This window comes from Trachurus trachurus, assembly GCF_905171665.1.
Source record: "Trachurus trachurus genome assembly, chromosome: 10".
In the NCBI taxonomy this organism is placed as follows: domain Eukaryota; kingdom Metazoa; phylum Chordata; class Actinopteri; order Carangiformes; family Carangidae; genus Trachurus; species Trachurus trachurus.
In genome coordinates, this window is record NC_139894.1 from 17021914 (window position 1) to 17042465 (window position 20552).

The window sequence follows — 20552 nt, forward strand, 5'->3', positions numbered from 1 at the left end:
TATTCTTTCAGGGGCCCAGAATTCCTAGCAACGGCCCTGGCCACAACATCTTTTGGCATACTGTAGCCTCTGTGATAGTCAAACAGCTACAAGAAGAGCTCCCTTGTCAGATAAGTGTAAACACATCCTGTCTCTACTTGCCATAACCTTGTAAAAATCACATAATGGACCAAAACAGTTTTTAGACATAATGTGAAAATATTTCAAAGGGGATTTGAGGTGCTAATCCTCAAGTCTCTGAAGGAGCAGTTAAAATAGTTTTCAAAATGAAAATGAGACGCAGAAGCAGAGACGATGCCTGGAAGACAGGGAGTCATATGATGAAAAAAAAACAGATGCACACATTAGGCCATGGGAATAGTGTGTGTTTTGTTTGGGCTGGGAGAGATTAGGCATGACTGCTGAGTCTCCTTAGAGAGAGACAAAGCTTGTTAAGAGGAGGTGAGACAGAGAATGGGAGCACCTTGCACGGCTCTGCTCGCCATGATCAAGCCTGAATAATCCTGTTAGTCTATTGCAGAGTCACCTCTGAATACTCCCCTTACCGTCCTTACCAAAAAAAACCCAACAACAACAAAAAAATGACAACATTAGTAGTCTGTTGATACTTCAAATCTCCTCTCCTCTCCTCTCCTCTCCTCTCCTCTCCTCTCCTCTCCTCTCCTCTCCTCTCCTCTCCTCTCCTCTCCTCTCCTCTCCTCTCCTCTCCTCTCCTCTCCTCTCCTCTCCTCTCCTCTCCTCTCCTCCACATCTGCAATTCTTTGAATTACTCAATGTGCAGTTTATTCATCTTCCTTGACCCTTAAATCACCTCAATATTAACACATCTTCCCGGAGCTGACTTCAATCAAGCCCTCCTCTGGTGTTTTACGGGTTTTCCCCTCTCACCTCCGTCTCCTGCATTTCACTCCTCTAGCCTCTCCTAGACAACCTCTTACAGAGCCAGACTCTCAGGAGAACAAGCCTTGCACTTTGTCTGCAATCACTGCGGACACACTCTGACACACTTCCTCTCTCTCTCTCTCTCTCTCTCTCTCTCTCTCTCTCTCTCTCTCTCTCTTTCACACACACACACACACACACACACACATACACATACACACACTCCCCTGCTTCAATCCTTGTGTTCAGTGTTTGGGAATCTTTCATCTCTCGACAAAGCTCTTTTGCTGCCTCAGAGCATCCTCCGCAAGTGCTTAAAACTTCACCTCTGGGAGGGCGAGATTAAGAGTTTGTCTGCCCTGAAACCCTAGACACTCAGGGGGTGGGAGAGGTGGTGGTGGGGGTCACACAACCATATCCACCTATGAAAGCGTGCACACACACATACACACACACACATCTGTACAGTAACTCCTGCAAAAGGTTCACAGCACTTTTTTCTGCCTTTTCAGATTTTTTCATACACTGCCATTGGTTCTCTCTCTCTCTCTCTCTCTCTCTCTCTTTTTTTTCCTCGCTTTTCTCCTGAAGCATCCATGAGAGATACAGTATGTTTGGGGTAAACAAGCAGGCAACTACACGGGCGAAAAAAAAGAAATATATATTGCATCTATGGCCCTGCTGCTGCTCTCATATTCATTTTCCTGTATGAAACCACAGCCTCTCCACCAGTGGACTGTGACCGTGGGCCGAGTTTCTTAAATACGTATTTGTCAGTTTGGCTGCTTCCACTAGAGCTGTTTGAACTGATGCATTATGAATGAACCGCTAAATCAATACTTCTCTATTATAAACCTCAAACTATATTGTTTATACGAATCAAACGATGACTCGCCAGTGCTCATTGCTCATTGTTTTGCTTGTACGGCACGTGTGCAGACTAGCCAGATTCTCTTCCACCGCTCCCATCAGCAGGCCACAATGTGTTTGCTACAGTACTCAGCTCTAATCAGCAGACAGACATAATTTCATTTGACTTTGATTCATTAGCTGGTTGGAAACAGGAACTCCAATGTTATTTCAATGGTAAAATCGGTAGATTTAGTAACAGGCGGAAACCACCTATCTATCCCAATTTCAACTCAATTTAAATGTTCTTGTAGTGAAGTTTCTCTGCCGAGCTAGAACTGAAATGTACTGTACAGAGTATAAAAAGGCATGCTGGGTAAAACTTTATACCTTGGACTCTTTGATCTTCACAGCGATGACCTGCTTTCTCTGTCGAATGATCTCCACCAGCTCGTCGCACTCCTCTACCAGCTTAGCTTCATGCATGGCTGTGTTCACCTGCAGAGAGGAGCAGATACACATGTGATGAAGCAAATTAAGAAACACCAGTGCACCACACACTCACACTCCATCTTTATAAAGAACACACCAAAGCACCCCAATGTTGTATCTTCTTCTTCATCTTCTTCTTTCTACGTCTATACCACAGAGTTTCTTTCTTGCTCTCTCTGTGTGACAGGAACTTTGTAAAATTTCTAGTTTGGCAGCCAGGATGATTCATATCATCACTTACACTCAGATCACGTCATTTGATTTTGGATTTCATTATGCATTCTGCACACATTGAGAAGTTGCCTCCGTCAAGATGTGCACCTGGATTAGAACTGACTTATAATGAACGAAAAAGCGATATGCCATTTCCTACTCTTTAATTGTGTCAGTGGAAACACCATTTATCATTTTACGTTACAAAGCACACACACGGTGGAAAAGAAAACTAATACACATAATTGATGGATTGATTGGCCCACAGCAGCCAATTTAGTCTGCATCGAAGGTATAGGTGAGAAAAGAGCAACTAAATGTAACACGTAGGTGGAATTTCATTATTCATTTGTCTAAAATGTTCTGCTTCTTGCTGGAGGGAAAGTCTGTCTCAGCTCATAAAAATGGGTACATTGAAGCCACCACTTGCTCCTGTATGTAACAATAAGATTTTATTGTGCACGACAGGCTGTGATATGCTGAGAAAGTGGCATGTGAAATCCATAGTTGCACTTTTTTTTTTGTTTTTTTTAGGGGCGGGACTTTAACTGATTAATTACGATTAATTAATTACACAAAAATTACACAAACCTTTAACGCATTTTAATCGCACTTATTACATTTTTTTTTTTTTTTTCCTCACATGTGTCTACGTGCGGTGCGCCCGCACGCGAGAGAGGCGGCAGTTTGAGAGGCTGACTGGCAGAGATGAGAGCTGGTGAAACGCTAGCATGGTTATTTAAAACACCATCTCTGATCTCTGCCTGCACATAGATACACAGACACGGGCGCACGCTAAATGCGCTATATAGCGCTAATTGCTCAGCTGCAGCGCTATATCTATGACCTGTCACTGTCACAGGTGCATCTCATCTCATTATGATAGGACTTCACCCTCAGAGCTCTGTCTTCAGACTGTCCTGACCTGTCCCTGAACATCACACAGGGACAACATGGAGCTGCCTGTGTGATTGGTTACTGAGTTTTATTAATGTTTTCATCAGGCTGAGTTCAACAAATCAGTTTATGCTACTGTGATTTAAGTAGCCTAGTTAAATACTACAGTAATCATCATAGTGTATTGGAAGGAAAGACCATTTAATCTGTATCAAATATCGATTAATGAATTAATCGATAATTTGCATCCCTAGTCTGTTGGTCTTGGTTAAGTACCACCTTGAATGCTTAAGCTTATGTATTCAGTCATTCAATGGTATACTAAAATCCATGTGAAAAAAAATGCTTCTCACTGTTCTCAGGTCAAATATTTATATGCGATTAAAATGCGATTAATTGCGATTAATTAATTACAAAGCCTCTAATTAATTCGATTAATTTTTTTAATCGAGTCCCGGCCCTAGTTTTTTTCACTCATCACAAATACAAATGAGGTTGAGGGTTGCTGGAATATTTGACACTTGATTAAAAAAAGAGACTATGCAGACATTCATTTATTCACTGACAGAATTTGCTCACACCGTGCCAATTTAATAGATTCTGTGATTATTTTAGGACCAAAGTTGCCAAGGCAACTCGTCATCAGTTCATCATCTCGGGCCAACGCTAAATGAACAGCCAGCTCCAGAGTTGTGTGGGTGGGTGGGTGTTACTGAAACATTAAGGGTGTTTGCTAAACTGCAATTCTGAGCCACTATACTGATGGGCCTGCCAACTGTAAAATACAATTATGGCTCCAAAAGTTTCTGCAACAGCTACAGCGGGGGCTTGAATGAGAAAAAAAAAAGTTGAGATGTACTGCTCCAACTTCACTGCAGCAGCAATGAAGAGAGCAGAGAAGCATAATTTCCTTGATTAAGGAATATCTGACATGCCATAGTGAGGACTGACTGTTTACCGTATAGTTGATGTGATTTGCTGTTTCACCACCAGCATATCTAATCTAAAGGTAAGACACCCCATCACTGCTCCATCTGAATTCCACAAGAAAACTGTGCACTGTGTTTCTACCCACTGATGTCAGGATGTAAAAAGCTCCTGTCTACTGATCTGCTGTAAGATGAAGATGCCACAAAGTTGGAGTTACGCTGTAAGTGCAACTGCTTCACAGCTATGACAGGAGTCGACACTAACTTCAGAACCATCCGGAGAAGGGATTTTATTTATTTTTTCCAAATATTGGCCTTAACGGTCACACAGGCGTTCACACAACAACACTGCTGCTATAACTGCTCGGCTGTATAGTGTTTGTTGTCACAAAGGCACTGATGAGTGTTTTTCTTTGCAGTGCACTACTACTGTAGCAAAAGCACCGCTGAGCTGGCAACCCTCATACAGCATACTGTAGTAATACAGTAGAGGAGAAAACCATTAACTGCTCAGACTACAGTAGGTGGCCATTTCTATGTGATGCAACAATGACATTCAAATCAAACTTTGCACTGTGACAATAAAATAACAAAGATTCTTCAGATTTGAATCACTTCCCTACAACAATATAATGTACATATATTCAGTATAATACAACAATATACTGAACCTGAGGTGAAGGTTTGTTCATATCATTTGAGTAAATGTCCTCTATCATGTGCTGAATATTAACTGAATTCAATGGGTATTCAACTAGTTCATTTCTTCACTTTTACAGATGAAATATGGGGTCATTTAATATATTTTATTACTTTACATATTATACATTATAACATTAATAATATACATTTTGATTAATGCTCCATCCACACATTTTACAGGGCTGTGACTCTCTGTTGTGGTCGGGACTATCCAACTACCAAGTTCCACTCATCACTGCACAAAGCTCATTACAACACTGCGATCCACTTAAGCCTCATTATTCACACACACACATGCACGCACACACACACACACACACACACACTGGCACCCGCTTGTCCACATGCACGCCAACCCACAATTCATTCTGCACAGAGCCATCTCATGACTGCAGGTTAGTAATTAAGCAGGATAAATTCAGACGTCCAGGATCACTGTGAATTACAACTGTAGCTACTTGGCAGTCTAGAGTTACGGAAACAATCTTCATCTCCATCCTCCTCCTCCTCCTTCACCTCTCACAAAAACCTCGTCCTCCTACGTTTTCTGAAAGTTCCCGACATTATTATCTACTCCCTGCAACATAAACACTGTCACCTACTGTGCATCTCCCTATTCATCAGGCTCCTCTGCAGGTGCAGTGAAATCACAGCGCCAACGCCGTGTTAAAGTGTCGCTCTATTATTGGAATATGTGAAGAGCATCCACGGCAAGATTGAAAACATTCAATGTTAAGAACTTTCCAGCTGCTCCTGCTATGAAAATTGTTGAGAAAATCTGTGAAAATACCGACTGCAGACACTCTGTGTGCAAATGTAAGATGCCAGAAAATCTAATAATAAATGGTTTTTGTGTTCCAATTTCTGCAGATATTCATTCTTTCATTATCTGTACTGCTTATACTTATAAGGCTGTGGGGATCCCAGCTGACATTGGGTGAGGGCTGGACACAGGGCTGACATATAGAGACAAAGAACCATTCAAGGTTCACATCTACAGGCAATTCAACCTCAATCAACCTACAGTAATGTGGATGTCTTTGGACTGTGGGAGGAGGCCAGAGTACCTGGCCCACACAAGTGCAACGCGAACATACAAACTCCACGCAGAAAGATTTATGATATCATTAAAAGTTTAAGTTAACAATTTGAGATTATCATTTTAAATCTCTACAAATGAGATCCATCACACGATCTTCATTAATCCTGGTCCACGCATGTGAATTCTAGTATTACTGCACATTCACCTAATACAGCTGTCATTTTAGTTTCTCGCAAACAATCATTACACACACACAAAATTGAAATGCATATATAATTAGATACTGTAAGCCTATTATAATATATTATCTAAAACTATCTATTATGATTGTCATAGTACAATCGCACAACAGAATAACTGTATCAAAACTTATCACTGCACACTTCACCGGGCGCTCCACCTATGGTTCTCTTATATGGAAGGTTACACTGAGCACGTACAGCTACTCCCATGCATCATTAGAATGAGTTCAGCTCTCACATTATGTGCTGCTGGTGGTGTTATGATTAAATTTATTCACCCATATTTTCTTATACGGCGGAAATGAGTGCTGCATTACTTAGAAGTTATGCCGCTGCTCCCCCCCCCCACCCCTCTGGCTTCAGGTGACAGTCATGCGCCACCCACCCGTTGCTGTTTCAGCGAATAATGACCTGACTGACGTGTGTGGCCAAGCAGAATGCCACTCATTCTGATGCTGTCAATCACACGGAAGTGCACTGAAGTCAAAATGAGGCTCGTCTTCGCTTCTTGAATTCCTCCCCGATGCTGTGATTCAGCATTGTAATCTCTCGCTATGTTATGATTTTGAAAATCTCTGTCAACCCCAGATAAGTGCACTGAATTGTGTGTGCGAGTTTGTAATGATGCTGCAGTGCTCATTCACTCTTGATAATGCTGCCTGCATTTGTCAAAAAGAAAAAAAGAAAAGAAAAAAACTTTCACAGCTCAAACACAATAACAACCTCACAGACCTGAGCGAACGCTGCTAAATTACTGGCCCAAAACAAAGCCAAATTTCTTTTAAAAACCAGTGCAACCTTATTTAAAATTCTTCTGGAGATCCACAAAATATCCACAAAGCAGGGGAATAAAGTGATTTGCAAGGTTTGCAAGAGCATCTGCAGACTTAAATTTGACACAATGATGCAAAAAAGGTTTGGATTCGAGGTATTGGAAAGAGTACATACAAAATATGTACATGCATGTAATGTTTTCACATGATGTAAAAAGATTTTCTGAAGTTGAGGAGTTGAACTAAGTGGAAAAGTGGGAGTTTTAGTAGTCTTGGCTGTGAAAGCCTGGCAATACAATCTTTGACCAATTATGGTTACACAGTTGATAGTCACACTGCTGGGCTTTCATTCATCATTTCATGATTATCTCATAGCGACTTTCACCAGTTTATATTTGACTCCAAATGAATGAAACAAGCAAGTTGTCCTTAGAATCCTGACAGATTTAAGAGATTATCCCATAAATGATCATGCAGATATTTTCCACACTGTAATTCATATTAATCTTGGAAATTTCCTGATTAATATTGTCATGTTCAGTCCAGCCAGACTGTCTATAAGCCTTACTCACACCCTTACTCACATCTGGAGTAACCAGCAGACACTGAAACAACCACAGACAACTGAACAATGCATGGCTCCCAAAATGAACCACTCTCACTTAAAGTGGTTCCCATTCCAAACGTAAGTAAAGGTCGGTCCAGGATCAAAACAGCTGTTAACCTCTTGCTCACATTAAAACCCCCTCACATCTGATATCAATTGTGCTCATTCCACTCCCATCAGCCTCTCCTGGCTCCTACCTCTCTCTATTTCTTCCTCTCTTCTTTCTTATTCTACCTGTCTGACTACACCACCCTCCCCTCCTTTCTGTCTGCCCCTCGCTGACCACTTCAATTTCTCTCACATCGCCCACCCCTCCCTGCACCAGTGTCTCCCAGACACGGTGCCCTCAAACAGATGCAAGGATTGAGCCTGACAGCTTTATCTCAGATGCTGTCCACAGATTCTGGGACAGTTCCTGCAGATTTATGAGGCCGGTGGCACCTGGCTCTAAAACAGGGAAGAATGGCTTTATGGATGCAGCAGGGTAGAGGAAAATGCCACTGTGGGACATATATCATAGATGTTATGTCAAAAAGAGGTGATAATTGGGAACACTTCATTGGCAATGAATTTTAAAGACTGGCCTTATAACCTGACAAAGTGATCCTTTGAGCTTTTATACTTTTAACTACATTTACTTTTAACATTGTCTCCTCTTTTCTCTCAGCAACTTGACACATTACATCGCTGATTTATCATGGTGCGTGTTATCACAGATTAAAACATTAATCATCATAGATTAAAGTTTGCGCTTATGTGTTCATACATAAAAAAGTTCTATTTAAGAAGATTTAAGAAGTAAATCTACTGTAGTTTTGTGGTGTGGTCTTGGACAGCTTGAATGCGGACTCTTAGGCTTGCTGATGATTCTTGCTCTTTTTATTTTATCATCTGCAATTTTGTTAAAATGTTGTAAATATAAAAAAGAGTGGACTTGAGAGATGGCAGAGGAAACACTGGCATAAAAACAAATGAAATGATGGAGTGGCCATCTGTTAAAAGCTAAAATACACCAGCGCCTGTATAAAAGCAAGAATTTAATTTCATTATATGCCATTATCCCACTGCAACGATGGCCCCATACAGCAGAAACCGCAATCGGCTTTAGAAATACGGCAAAGATAAACAACATCCAACATCAGTGGACTGTTCAGTCTCACCGTGGCTCCAGTAGAAAGGTAAAGACAGGTGAAATTAGATCTAATACAAAGGATTAGACAGCATTACAGCCATCTCCACACAGCTGATTCACATTCTACACACAGTGGGACCAGCTCCAGTGTAAATAAACCTAGGCAGGTATTGGCTAATGACTTACAGCTCATTGTTTAATCAGCAGACATACATGTCTGAGCATTAAAACCCACTAGGCCTTTGTCTGATGTGATTCTTTCTCTCTCTTTCCCATCAATCCTAATGCACGCACACACACACAAACTTAACAGAGGGATCATTTACTTTTCTTCCAGATGGCAACACAAATGTAGGGCTTTGAAAAACTGGCTGCAGCTTTGACTGCTTCCTCAAAGCTGTGTCAGGAGAATGCCCTCCCCAGCGTGACATACACTGTGTAAGCTATAGGTGAGTTATACGCCTGATTATGGAGGGCCCTCATCAAAAAGCCCTCTAGCAAATTTACCTCATCACAACACAGTCTGTCTTTCAGGGGGGTTAGCTGAACCAGTGAGTGCAGACATAAAGAGCAGGAATACAAAGATACAGCGAGACACAATTGATTTGATCAATTGTCGAGCTGTGGAGTGAGTGTCTGGAGAGAGACACAAAATCAAGAGTTTCACCGTATGCAAACAATGCTCCGAGTCTCCAGCGCGCGGCACAAGCCTTTAAGGAGACATTAGGCATGAAAGGGGAGACTCCCTGGGACTTAAGTGGAAATCGACTTCAGAACTTGTGTAAGAGATAAATAAATAAATCAGATGTGCATCCTTTGTTGTGTCCATTTGAAGAAGAAGAAGGGGGAACTTCTGCTGCTACAAAATGGTGGCTGCAGTAGACTTATTGTTCAACTTTACAAAAAACAGGGTAATTTGTCACAGATTGTTGGGAGACAGGAAAGGAAGGAACTGATGTACAGGTGGTGCCAAATGTGATCACTCCAGTATTCATCTATCTGGTGAGATTTTCGAGTACGCGTGGACCTGGATATTTACACACCAGGAGAAAACTCCATGAAATTCAATGGGAATCGAACACAGAACCTTCTCGCTGAGAGGCAACAGTGCTTACCACTGTACTACCATGCAAACCTGATGGTTTTTTTCAGCCACTTGAAGTCTCTCCTCTGCTGCTCATTCGTCTCCCTCCAGTTACTTAGCATTGAATGAATAAGTGTTTTTAGCTCAACAACAATCATTGCAAACGCTTCCGAATTGCGCTGTTCACTCTGTGCCTTCAAGAAACATTACTCTAAATACCATTAAGAACGCCAACCGATTTAACTGCCCCACACCAAATATTGTGACATGGTGAGAGAGACCCCCCAAAGAAGAACCGTCCTGCATGTCTTCCGAGTCGATGCCGTGAGACGAGAACCTCAGGAGAGCGAGGCTGCATCGCTGCTGTGTGTGCTGACACAAAGGAAGCTGATTCACATGGTGTTTGATCATATCTCTGGCACCAATACAGTATGATGCAAACAAAGAGGAGAGGAATCCAGGTCATGCTCAAAGCCCTTCAGAGATTTCTTTGCGCACACAACTCTCTCTCTCTCTCTCCCTCACTTGCACCAAATCTCTCTTTTTAAAAAAAAATTCCTCTCCTTGTCCTCATAACCCTGCTCTTTCTCGTCCTTTTATCTTTGTCTTTTCTTCTCCTCCTTCCTTTACCTCCTCTACCTCCCTTACATTTCCTTCTCCATCTTCTTCTTCTCCTCCTTTGTCCTCCTCCAACCATCCACTGCACATTAATATGAACTCACCGAGAAACGTTACACTCTCTCATTCTTCCTGTCATTATGCACTCATCTTTTGGCATCACGTAGGAGAATGGCTTTGTACAAACAGAGCAGGAAAACATAGTATAGTGTCTTTTAATAATTTGCTTAAGAGTCAGTGAGCCATGTTCCCCTCCATGCTATTGCTCCTCATTTCTTTTTGATGAATAAGTGATGAGATTCTTCCTCTGCTGCTGCTGTTGTTGTTGTTGCGACATTGGTATGCACTGTTCATGAACAGTTTGTCTGTATTTAATGAATCACACAGTGATCATTTAATTTTGATTGGCTGAGCGGCTGCATGAGTTGTATTTCATGGACCTCAGCGTGACTCTGAGAAAATGGAGTCAGACCCCGCTAATAAGAAATGAACTGTGCACAGAGCGATGGCGCCACCAAAGTGCATTTGTCCTCTGCAGCCATTAATGTCACATCTCACAGAGAAATGATGGTGTTTATTAAGAGTGGGTGCGTTAAGGCACAAAGTCCGTGCTTGTGTGTGCTTGAGCGTGCACGTATTAGTGATGCAGCGCAGAGAACGCTCGATGGCTGAGCATTAGTACTCTCAGACTGGCTTCATGCAGTACCTCCATTAAATCACAGCATGAGCCCAAGAGGTCAACAGTGACAAGACTGTCTGTCTGGGGTATAATTCTTTTGCAGCCAGGTATGGGTTCATGCAAGGATACCAAACACTCCTCCAAGGTTGTCACTAAATGGAACTGGGTGAGCTGTGAAACCTCACTAGCTTGTGACAAGTCAAATAAAGTTTGCACTTGGAAGATATATACCAGTTGACAGATAATGGTATTGGTTTTGACCCGGGAGCATACATTTCTTGTATGGGTGGCGCCAGTGGGAATTAAGCTGTTGAGTGTTGTAACAATAACTCATGCTAAAAATAAATATTCAAAGCAAAGCAGTGAGATGCATGAAAAAGGAAAGTGCAGTTCAGACAATGACCTTGAAGAGGCACAAGATCTGAACTTATGACGCTTTAAAAGCATTGGATTAAGCTATTAGCACCTTGAAAGTGGGGAGTATTTCATAAGAGGTTTGGCTTGTATCTTTGCCCACAGCAAATTGGTCATTTCACTGTTTGAAGTTGTCTGAATTACATAACTACCCCTTTAAACGGTTTGAGAGCGGTTGGTTTGCTGAGAGCTACTCCAGCTCATTCTTTGTTCTTGAGTCATGGTTTGAATCAGATTGTCTGGAGAGCTACCAACGGCAAAGTACAAGAGGTCACTGAGACCCGGTGGTTTCATTTTCGCTGCTTTGCGTTACGTCAGCCACTTGATTGAGAATCAGTGATTACAAAGAGTCAATTGAACGGATCCGTCTGGGTGCACATGCAACTGCTCAGTTTATCAAAGTAACACATTTTAGTTCTAACTTTTCACTGTGAAGTAAATGTTGAATGCATAACGTAATGGCCATAGAATAATGACACCATCTGTGTTTAGATTCGTTCACTATAAGCCTCTCTTTCACTATCCAATTCTTTCTGCCACAGGGCATGAAATTTCATGGACCAGCGCAAAGGAAGTGCATCTGCCATCCTGCAACCAAAACAGAGCAGTGCTTTTTGTTTTCCCCGGGAGCTTTTGGTAGTTTGCCTACTTATTAATTAATCCAGGTGTTTTATCATCATGGTGAAGATGATAAGAACGTCATTCTTATGGTTGTTTTTTGCTTTGGACAGTGACAGCCTGGATAGACGCGCGCTACAGGCCAAGTTTCTAACACTACCGTTACCAGCCAGAAACAAACAACTAATTGTCCATTCACAGTTCTCTGGCTGTGACATTTTTCCAAAATGAAACTCACTATTTTCTTCGATTGCGGCAGCACCGCCAACATTCATACCTCTTGGAAACACAATCTGGTAATGTTGTCTATTGACACTTTAATGGTAGTTTCTTCTGTCTTTTTCCACCAAATAATGATCTTTTAAAAAAAAAAACCCATGGTATAGAACTGAAATTCTCTTTGAATGTTGAGACGAATCAATATTTGATCAGAAGTGGTAAAGGGAACTGAAAGAATGGGGAGCTCATTTTATTGTTAGCACAATCACAACCATGGTCCAAGACGAGAGTAAGAGAGAGAGAGAGAGAGCAAGAGAGAGAGAGAGAGAGAGAGAGAGAGAGAGAGAGAGAGAGAGAGAGAGAGAGGTAAGGAACAAGGCAAGAAGGATAGAGATGGATAAAGATCCAATTTCTACCACAGTGCTTCCTCAATAAGAGGTCTTCCACAGTCTTAGATAAGAAGCAGGGGCCCCAATAGCTAAGGCAGTAAACTGTACACAATCAATAACAGTGACAGACTTGGGCATTAATGGTTTCTCTGAGAGAGAGAGAGTGAGGGAAAATACATCCACACTAAGGCCTTAACCCCTGTTTCTTTGTGAGTTATTCATGAGCTAGGGACCAAAAAGTGAAACCCTGGCTTCTTACGAGACTGTGTTTGAAGCTTGACACATCTCCAGTGCTGGGTGAGGGACTGCATCGGCTTTAACTAAAATCCGGGGTAGCTTTAGTGGTGTGGCAGGGGAGCTAAATTATATCAAGTGACTGTCTTTTATCCAAACCAACTAGAGTTTCAGTCACACACACACAAACACATGTAACTCTCTGAGCTGGTTTTCCCTAATCATCAAAACAAAGCTCCTGCATCACTTCGTCATTATTTTATCCCCACACTCATCGTTCAGCATGATACAAACACAAAGACGTGCTGCATACCTCAACCTGTTGGCAGATCTGGATGAGTTTTGCCATTTGGTTTTCAAGTTCACTGTTCCTCTTCACCAGGTTGGTCAGGTTGTTCTCCAGGGTTTGCTGTTCAGAGGGAGGGAGGGAGGGAGGAGAAAACAGAGCAAAGAGGAGGAGGAAGTGCAAAAGACAGAGAAGGAAAAGGAAGAGACAAAATATAACATTAGCAAAGTTGTCAGGATGTCCATGGACAGAACAAATTAGATTCATCAGCACCATGCCCACAAGTGTCAATTGAGATGTTACAACATACAGTAACAGCTAATGACATTGACCAAATCTTGATTGCTATATTATCAGAATCGTTCTCAATTATATGAATCTGGCAAAAGTGTCTTTATTTTAAAGTAAACTTGAGCTGTGAACTCCATCTTCTGCCTGCCCTTTCATTAACTTGCCAAGTTGTACAAGCTCACATACATCCTGTTGACAGGCATATCATTCTATAAGTATTTACAATTACACTTCAAAGACTGCAATACAACTATGTATTTACCGGTAACACTTTACTTGAAGGTATCGTCATAAGAGTGACTTGACACTGTCATAAGACTGACATGACACAGTCATGAACGTGTCATAAACATTATGTCAATGTCATAACGTTGTCATTAAGTGTTAGGGTTAGGGTTAACCGAATGACACTTAATGACAATGTTATGACATTGACATAATGTTTATGACACGTTCATGACTGTGTCATGTCAGTCTTATGACAGTGTCATGTCACTCTTATGACGATACCTTCAAGTAAAGTGTTACCTATTTACCACTGCAAGGATCAATGAAAAGAGCAAACAGATACACATGCTTAGGGTTTTCAGTCAGTTACATTTGATGCTCTACTCTGTTTCTTCTTCTTGTGGTCGTTGCCTGAGGGTTGCTTTACAACACATGAAATCCATGCAAAAACATAAAAATGTCCTCACACATGTGTAAATGCTACTGTGTGGCAACCAGTCAATAGTTCAGTAAATGGGTCTAAATGCTATGAAAGCCTGTAAAACAGAATATGTTGTAATTCTCCTGGTTAAAATAGTGTTAGGCCAAATATGAGGAATTACTACCACAGTCGTCATGAAACAACGTGTCGATACTATTATGCTGACATCTTGAAAAACAAATTGTTATTAATTCAATATAAATCAAAAGCAACGAAAACTGTCTCATTGACTTTTTTGTTTAAACTTAGCAAATCACTTTCTTCAAAAATGATCTGCATGACAAAAAACAAAACAAAGCAAAATTTTGAAACTTATCTTAAAATAATTTCTTGCTGAATTAAATCAGACGCTACAGTATCAGGCACCTTGAAATCAGCAATTGAATGTATGTTTAGAAAGAAAACAAAATGAGTCACCTCCATAATTTATTGAAGTCCTTTTTACAGCTAGAATGAGAATGCTTGTACAGCATTTTCATTTGGTAACATATTATTTATGGCGAGACACTAGGCACTTTTCATGCACTGATCAATGTTGCTATTTTTCTTCCTTAACATGTATTCTTTCAGAAAAGTGGAAAGAAATGGTAGAAAATCCACATTAATTAACATTAATCCACATTATTTTACTTCATTTTGTCTCTTTCGTCAGTAGATTTCTCCTAAATTCACCAACATTTAGCTACTGTGACATACTATGCTGTGCCTGTTGTCTGACCCATGTCATGTCATGTCAGGAGTCATTGTAAAGCTCTCTCTCTCCTGAGCAATAATGTAGGCTCCAAAAGTTGTAATTTCCTCCATATCCACAACAAATCGTAAAAGTACGATTGACATTAACAATCCATGGAATATTACAGTACAAGTCTTTATTGTCGTTGTTGTTTTCTCAAAATGAGTTTTTCCTCAGACTCTGAGCTAGAAATCTCCACTTCAGCAGCACTTACAGACACCAAAACATTCCAGTTTTATTGCTGTCTATATTCTGAAGGTTTTTCGGGTTTGTTGATATATAATTCACAGCTTGATGTGATTATACAACATTTTATTCTTTTTTTTTTTTTTTTTAACGGCGAGTAATAAAAAAAGATATCCCAAATCCCCTCTAATACAGTACAGTATGTCAACAAAATAAAACAAGAATTTTGAAAGGGGCTTTATCCATTGTTCAGATTTCGGTTCTGGAAATGTATGCAAATTAGCGCATATTTAACTAGATATTGCCTCATTTACATATCTAAACATAAAATTTGACAAAACTTGTAATACAAAAACATATTTATCTTAATGTAAGTGATAAACTTGGGAAGTTTCATGATGATATCTGTTAAACGTTTACCCAATTCAACTAGTGTCTCTCCTTAACCACCTGACTCTGTCAGACTTTACTTTAAAGCCACAAATATTAACCTGCATATTAATGCATATTAACCTGCATATTATTATCAACCTCCACTTGCCATTATAATGATCAAACAGTTACGATCCACAACTAAGATCCTTTGTTGAATGCAAAAAAATAAAAAGGCACACACATAAATAAACTCACTTGAACATACAGTACAAAAGATGAAAATGGAAACAGGCAAATAGTGAGCCAGAAATAGAAGTGCCGTTCAAAGGAAGCAAATCAACAATGGTGGCGACGACGATGGGCATCAAAACAACAACAACAACAACAAACCACAGCTGCAAAGGGAACAGAACAAAGCAGCAGACAAGCGGCGGGTGTTTGAAGTAGCTCTACTCATGCAAGTGAAAGGGAGGTGGGCTGGACAAACACCTGGCCATGACCCTGACTGTCTTGACTGTACATCTCTGCATCTGTCTGTGCTGCTTTCCACTATCTCCTCTGCCTGTCGCTCAGCCTGATTTTACTCTTTCTGCCCCTTATCTGTTTGACTTTGCACCCCCTTAATTTTTTTTTTATCTGTCTTAGCTTATCTCCCTCCCTGCATCCCTTCCTTTTCCATCCAGGTGTCTACCTGTGTGCCTCTCTGCGTCCCAGCAGCAGGGGTGGGGGAGGAAGGGTGGGTTTGGGAAGGAGAGGGCTGGGGGAGGTCGGGTGGGGTGGGGGGGATTCGGTAAAAGGCAGCCAGGGAACTCACCGCAGCGCTTGTCTTTGAAGCCTCCATTACCGCATCAGACACTCTGCCCGGGCTCACCTGATAAGCCTACGAACACACACATACACCCACGTAAGTGCACACATAAACACACACGCAGACAAGCCTGTTCACACAACGTCTGCCACCTAAAGTCACAGCAACTGAAGAGGAGAATTCCTCCCTGATAAAGTTGTCACAAACACTCCTCTCATGGTCTCATATATGGTGTTGCATGCAGATGAGACAGCGTGGCTCCCTGTGCACCTAAATATTTGTTTCCCTGAGACTGGTGCTGGAGTTACATCACTGGAACGAGCATTTGGTTGTTGTGTCGCAGCCCTGCATTTGTATGTATGTGCGTGTGTGTTTGTGTACCAGGGAGTTTGAAGTGGAACATCAGTGAGAGGGGACAGATGGGTCATTAATTAGCAAGCTGGAGATGAAGATGATTAATACATCAGAACACAGCTGTCTCCCATGAGACTGCAGTGAAACAAACTCCTCTGTCCCCTACACACATGCACATGTATGTGTGTAGTGTGTACTAGTAGATGTATGCATTTATACCATTCTGACACAAATTAGCAAGCGCTGTGCATGCAGATGACATAAGCTAATACCTGCATTTGCAGGGTGAATAAAGACAAAAAGTGTGCAAGTGTGTGTCCCCTTCATGAGTGACCCACACAAAGTAGCTTGTGTGTCAGCCTGTTTTGTATTGGCACTCCTGTGGCTCTAGCCCAGCAGGCAGTACGAGCACCCCGGGGAGAGGGGAAGGGAGGGGGGGTGGAGGCAAGTCAACAGCCAAGTCATTAAAACACATGATTTACATCAAAGAAGCCTAGAACCATTCAGAGATGACGGGAAGGAGCAGAGAAATAAAAAATGGATATAGGGAAGATTGGAGGCGGGGATGGGTGGGAGAAGGTGCCAGCAAGTGTCGGCTGGGTGGTGACATGTAGGAAGTGGCAAAATTAAATGTCAACCCAAACCAGGAAAACATCTTTTTAATATGATAGGAAGGCTTATGAAGTGAGAATCATCATCAAAGCAGCTACAGAAACAGTCTGGAATATGAAAAGACATCGAAATTGGGTTGGGTCAGATATTTACAGATCCATCTCGAGACTTTTCAGGGAAGACAAGGCCTATGCTCATCTTGTAGGCTATAGACCGAGTCGGCAAGCAAGGAAACGTCACTTCCGGTCAGGGCCGTGGGGGATAACAAACCGTTTTCCCCATACACACTCATGCAAAAAGGCGGTATTTTAAACCTTTGTCAAACGCTTGTCCGCTGTCATTTCTTGGTTTGAATCACTTGTATATGCTGTCAAAGGGCTATATATTAAAAAACTTATCATGATCGGGTCGATTGTTGTCCGTATATTTATATTTATATTTATATTACGACAACAATCGACCCGATCATGATAAGTTTTTTAATATATAGCCCTTTGACAGCATATACAAGTGATTCAAACCAAGAAATGACAGCGGACAAGCGTTTGACAAAGGTTTAAAATACCGCCTTTTTGCATGAGTGTGTATGGGGAAAACGGTTTGTTTTCCCCCACGGCCCTGACCGGAAGTGACGTTTCCTTGCTTGCCGACTCGGTCTATGTTACTAGATATTCCTTTGATTTTTTTATTCATACATAAATAGACACATTATTATTCAGTTTTAGCAGTATCCAGCTTAGTTTGAAAGATTCAGTTATACTAACACACATGTAGATTTTTTGTAATTTGATAAATGCAGGGTCTACTGCACCAATATTCACATTTTAGTAGGCTACATGTATTACAAAAGTTATATGTAAAATCATTATTATTATTAACACTTAGCAAGCTGGTGTTTGCTTTTTTTGTTTGCTAAGTTAGCTAAGCTGAATACGTGACAGCTAATTTTAGGAGCAAGCTAGCTTTTGTGTAGGCTACAACTTGTTTTTAATCTAGTGATGCATAAATGCTCACTTCACGTTATAAGTTTAAACTTACAAAGAACTGATTTCTTCTGGCAACAGCGGGCGCTAATTCAGTGTTCATTTTAGCACTGTATTTTCGGAATATATCAACGGTCCACTGATATGTTTACTGGCACTTATAATAGGAATTCAAGTGGATAAATGCAAAAAGGACATTTCCAGAGAGAGACAGGTGGAGAAAAGAGATGGCGCTAAATGGAGAAGTGAAAGAAAGATAGAATAAGAGATGGGAAATCAGAGGACGGCATTGCAGAATGGAGGGAGGAGGAAATAAAAGCCAAGCAGAAATGAGTGACGAATTGCATTTCAGTTGCTGGAGGCATATGACGGGGCTTGCTGGGGTAGGCAGGGTTATTAGCATAAGGTAATATCATTCAGTCACCGATTCAGCTTTGGATGTGGCATGTCATGAGAGTGAAAAGAGAGTGTGACGGAGATGGAGGGGGTTGATGGGATGGAAATAGGCACACGTCCCGTGCTGAGAGGGGAAGCTTGGCAGAGTAGCTCCAGTCTGGACGGCCCTCCAATTCAGTCCTGTGTCTGTTCTGAGCTTCTCTTTTCCCTTGGTATCTGTCTTTGTGTCATTCTCTACCTTTTCCTGTTTTCTACAGTACGTCTCCTCTATACGTCTAACTTTGACTCCCAGTCTCCTCCCTTGCTCTGTGTCTCGCTACTTCAGCCCTTATTCTGTCCATCTTGGCACAGTTACAACTGCAGCTGCTGACAGCCCATCAACCTGGGTTAGATCACCACCCCCTCCTATGACTTCATTGTGTCGACGGGCGCCTCATTCCTTTACATATGATCCCATTTCTCTTTGAGACAAAAAAAGGACAGATCTCCTTTATATATTTTATATTTAGCGAGACTGAGGAGAGGGTCTGCGGGAGAAAAAAAACTGATACCTCTCTCTTACAGGAGACTTGCGTATATGATGAAGGATTTATTGAGCACACTCAATCTAAGACTGCTGTCATAGTTAAATCTCCAGTCATCACTGCTTACAGAGGCTGTGACTGTAGTTTCGTTCCCCGCTTCACCATCAATTGCACAGAATTACATCACGAAGTAGAAACCTAAATTATTTGTCTTCAAAAAGTCACAATCAAAATAGTCACTTTTTGAGCAATGCGACAAGCCAATGACTAATTTCTGAAAAAGGGTCAAGATTTCTCTTCTGCAGTAACTATGATTGTAAATGTCAAAGCACATTTTTCAATTGCAATGCAATACATTACTCTTAAACTTGCTAAAGGAACATTAAATGACTTTTACCTGAGATCCAGTTAAAACTTAAGAATTTAATCACAAAAAAAGTAAGAGAGCATGGAAACAAGTGTTATTATTCCACCTATCAGGCAGGAGAAGAAGATCACCATAAGTGTTTGGCTCTGGGGGGAAAAAATTAAAAAAGGGTTTATGCTGCACTGCATTGCTCGCTTAACAAGATGACATCGTCCAGTAGCTGGATCTCTGGGTCGTTACAGCAACGTAACAACAAAAAATGCAACCGCAGCCACAACAAAAAAAGAAAAAAAGAAAAGTGGAACAGAATGCCCCGAGGCTAAGTATCCAACTTCAAAGTCTTTTTCTTTTAATTAATTCGGGATCCTCCCCCATGCACAAGAGAAACAACGAGACTGAAATGAAGGCGAGAGAAAGAGGGAGAGATTAAACTGGAGAAAGAGCAGCAGAATAGAACAAGCTCACTTTACAGCTGTTGTTAACAAGAGGCTTTTCAGAGCGTGGACGTGTCAGTAACACAAGCCTTCTGGGAAACGGGGTTTTTGTCTGAGGATAATATTCCATAGGGCAGAACTCTTGAGACCAACATATTGTAGCGGACTATAACAAACGGTGAATCGCGCTTGTCTCATAACCCGCTGGCTGGGGCCCAATTAATGAGGCCAATAGGGATGCTTAAAACTTCTGCTAAAATGTTAGCGCGTTAGTATCTCACTATACCGAAAGCAGACCACTCATTCACTTTGGCTTTGCTTGTTGTGGATTGAATTGGGTCATTCATTGCAACAGTGATTCCATATTGCCCTCTCAACACAAAACAAAAGAAAAAAAATTGTAGTGAATGTGGATTATTAACTTTCCTAGTGTGAATAAGACGCTACGCCTGAGTGAACTCCTGTGACCTTCAAGCTAT

General features: G+C 41.3%; 1 protein-coding gene across 4 annotated transcripts in view; it reads right to left on the bottom strand.

Moving 5' to 3' along the window:
• The window catches only part of mid2 (midline 2), a 98035-nt gene that overhangs the window by 30212 nt on the left and 47271 nt on the right, over positions 1 to 20552 (bottom strand). For 3 of the 4 annotated variants that reach the window (XM_083980229.1, XM_083980231.1, XM_083980232.1), the window contains exons 3-5: positions 16410 to 16475; positions 13329 to 13424; positions 2122 to 2229 (exon numbers count right to left, since the gene is read on the bottom strand). In XM_083980229.1, coding sequence (XP_083836355.1) covers positions 2122 to 2229; positions 13329 to 13424; positions 16410 to 16475 — 270 coding nt within the window. The remainder of the gene's footprint in view (positions 1 to 2121; positions 2230 to 13328; positions 13425 to 16409; positions 16476 to 20552) is intronic. The other variant, XM_083980230.1, reaches the window with a different exon arrangement.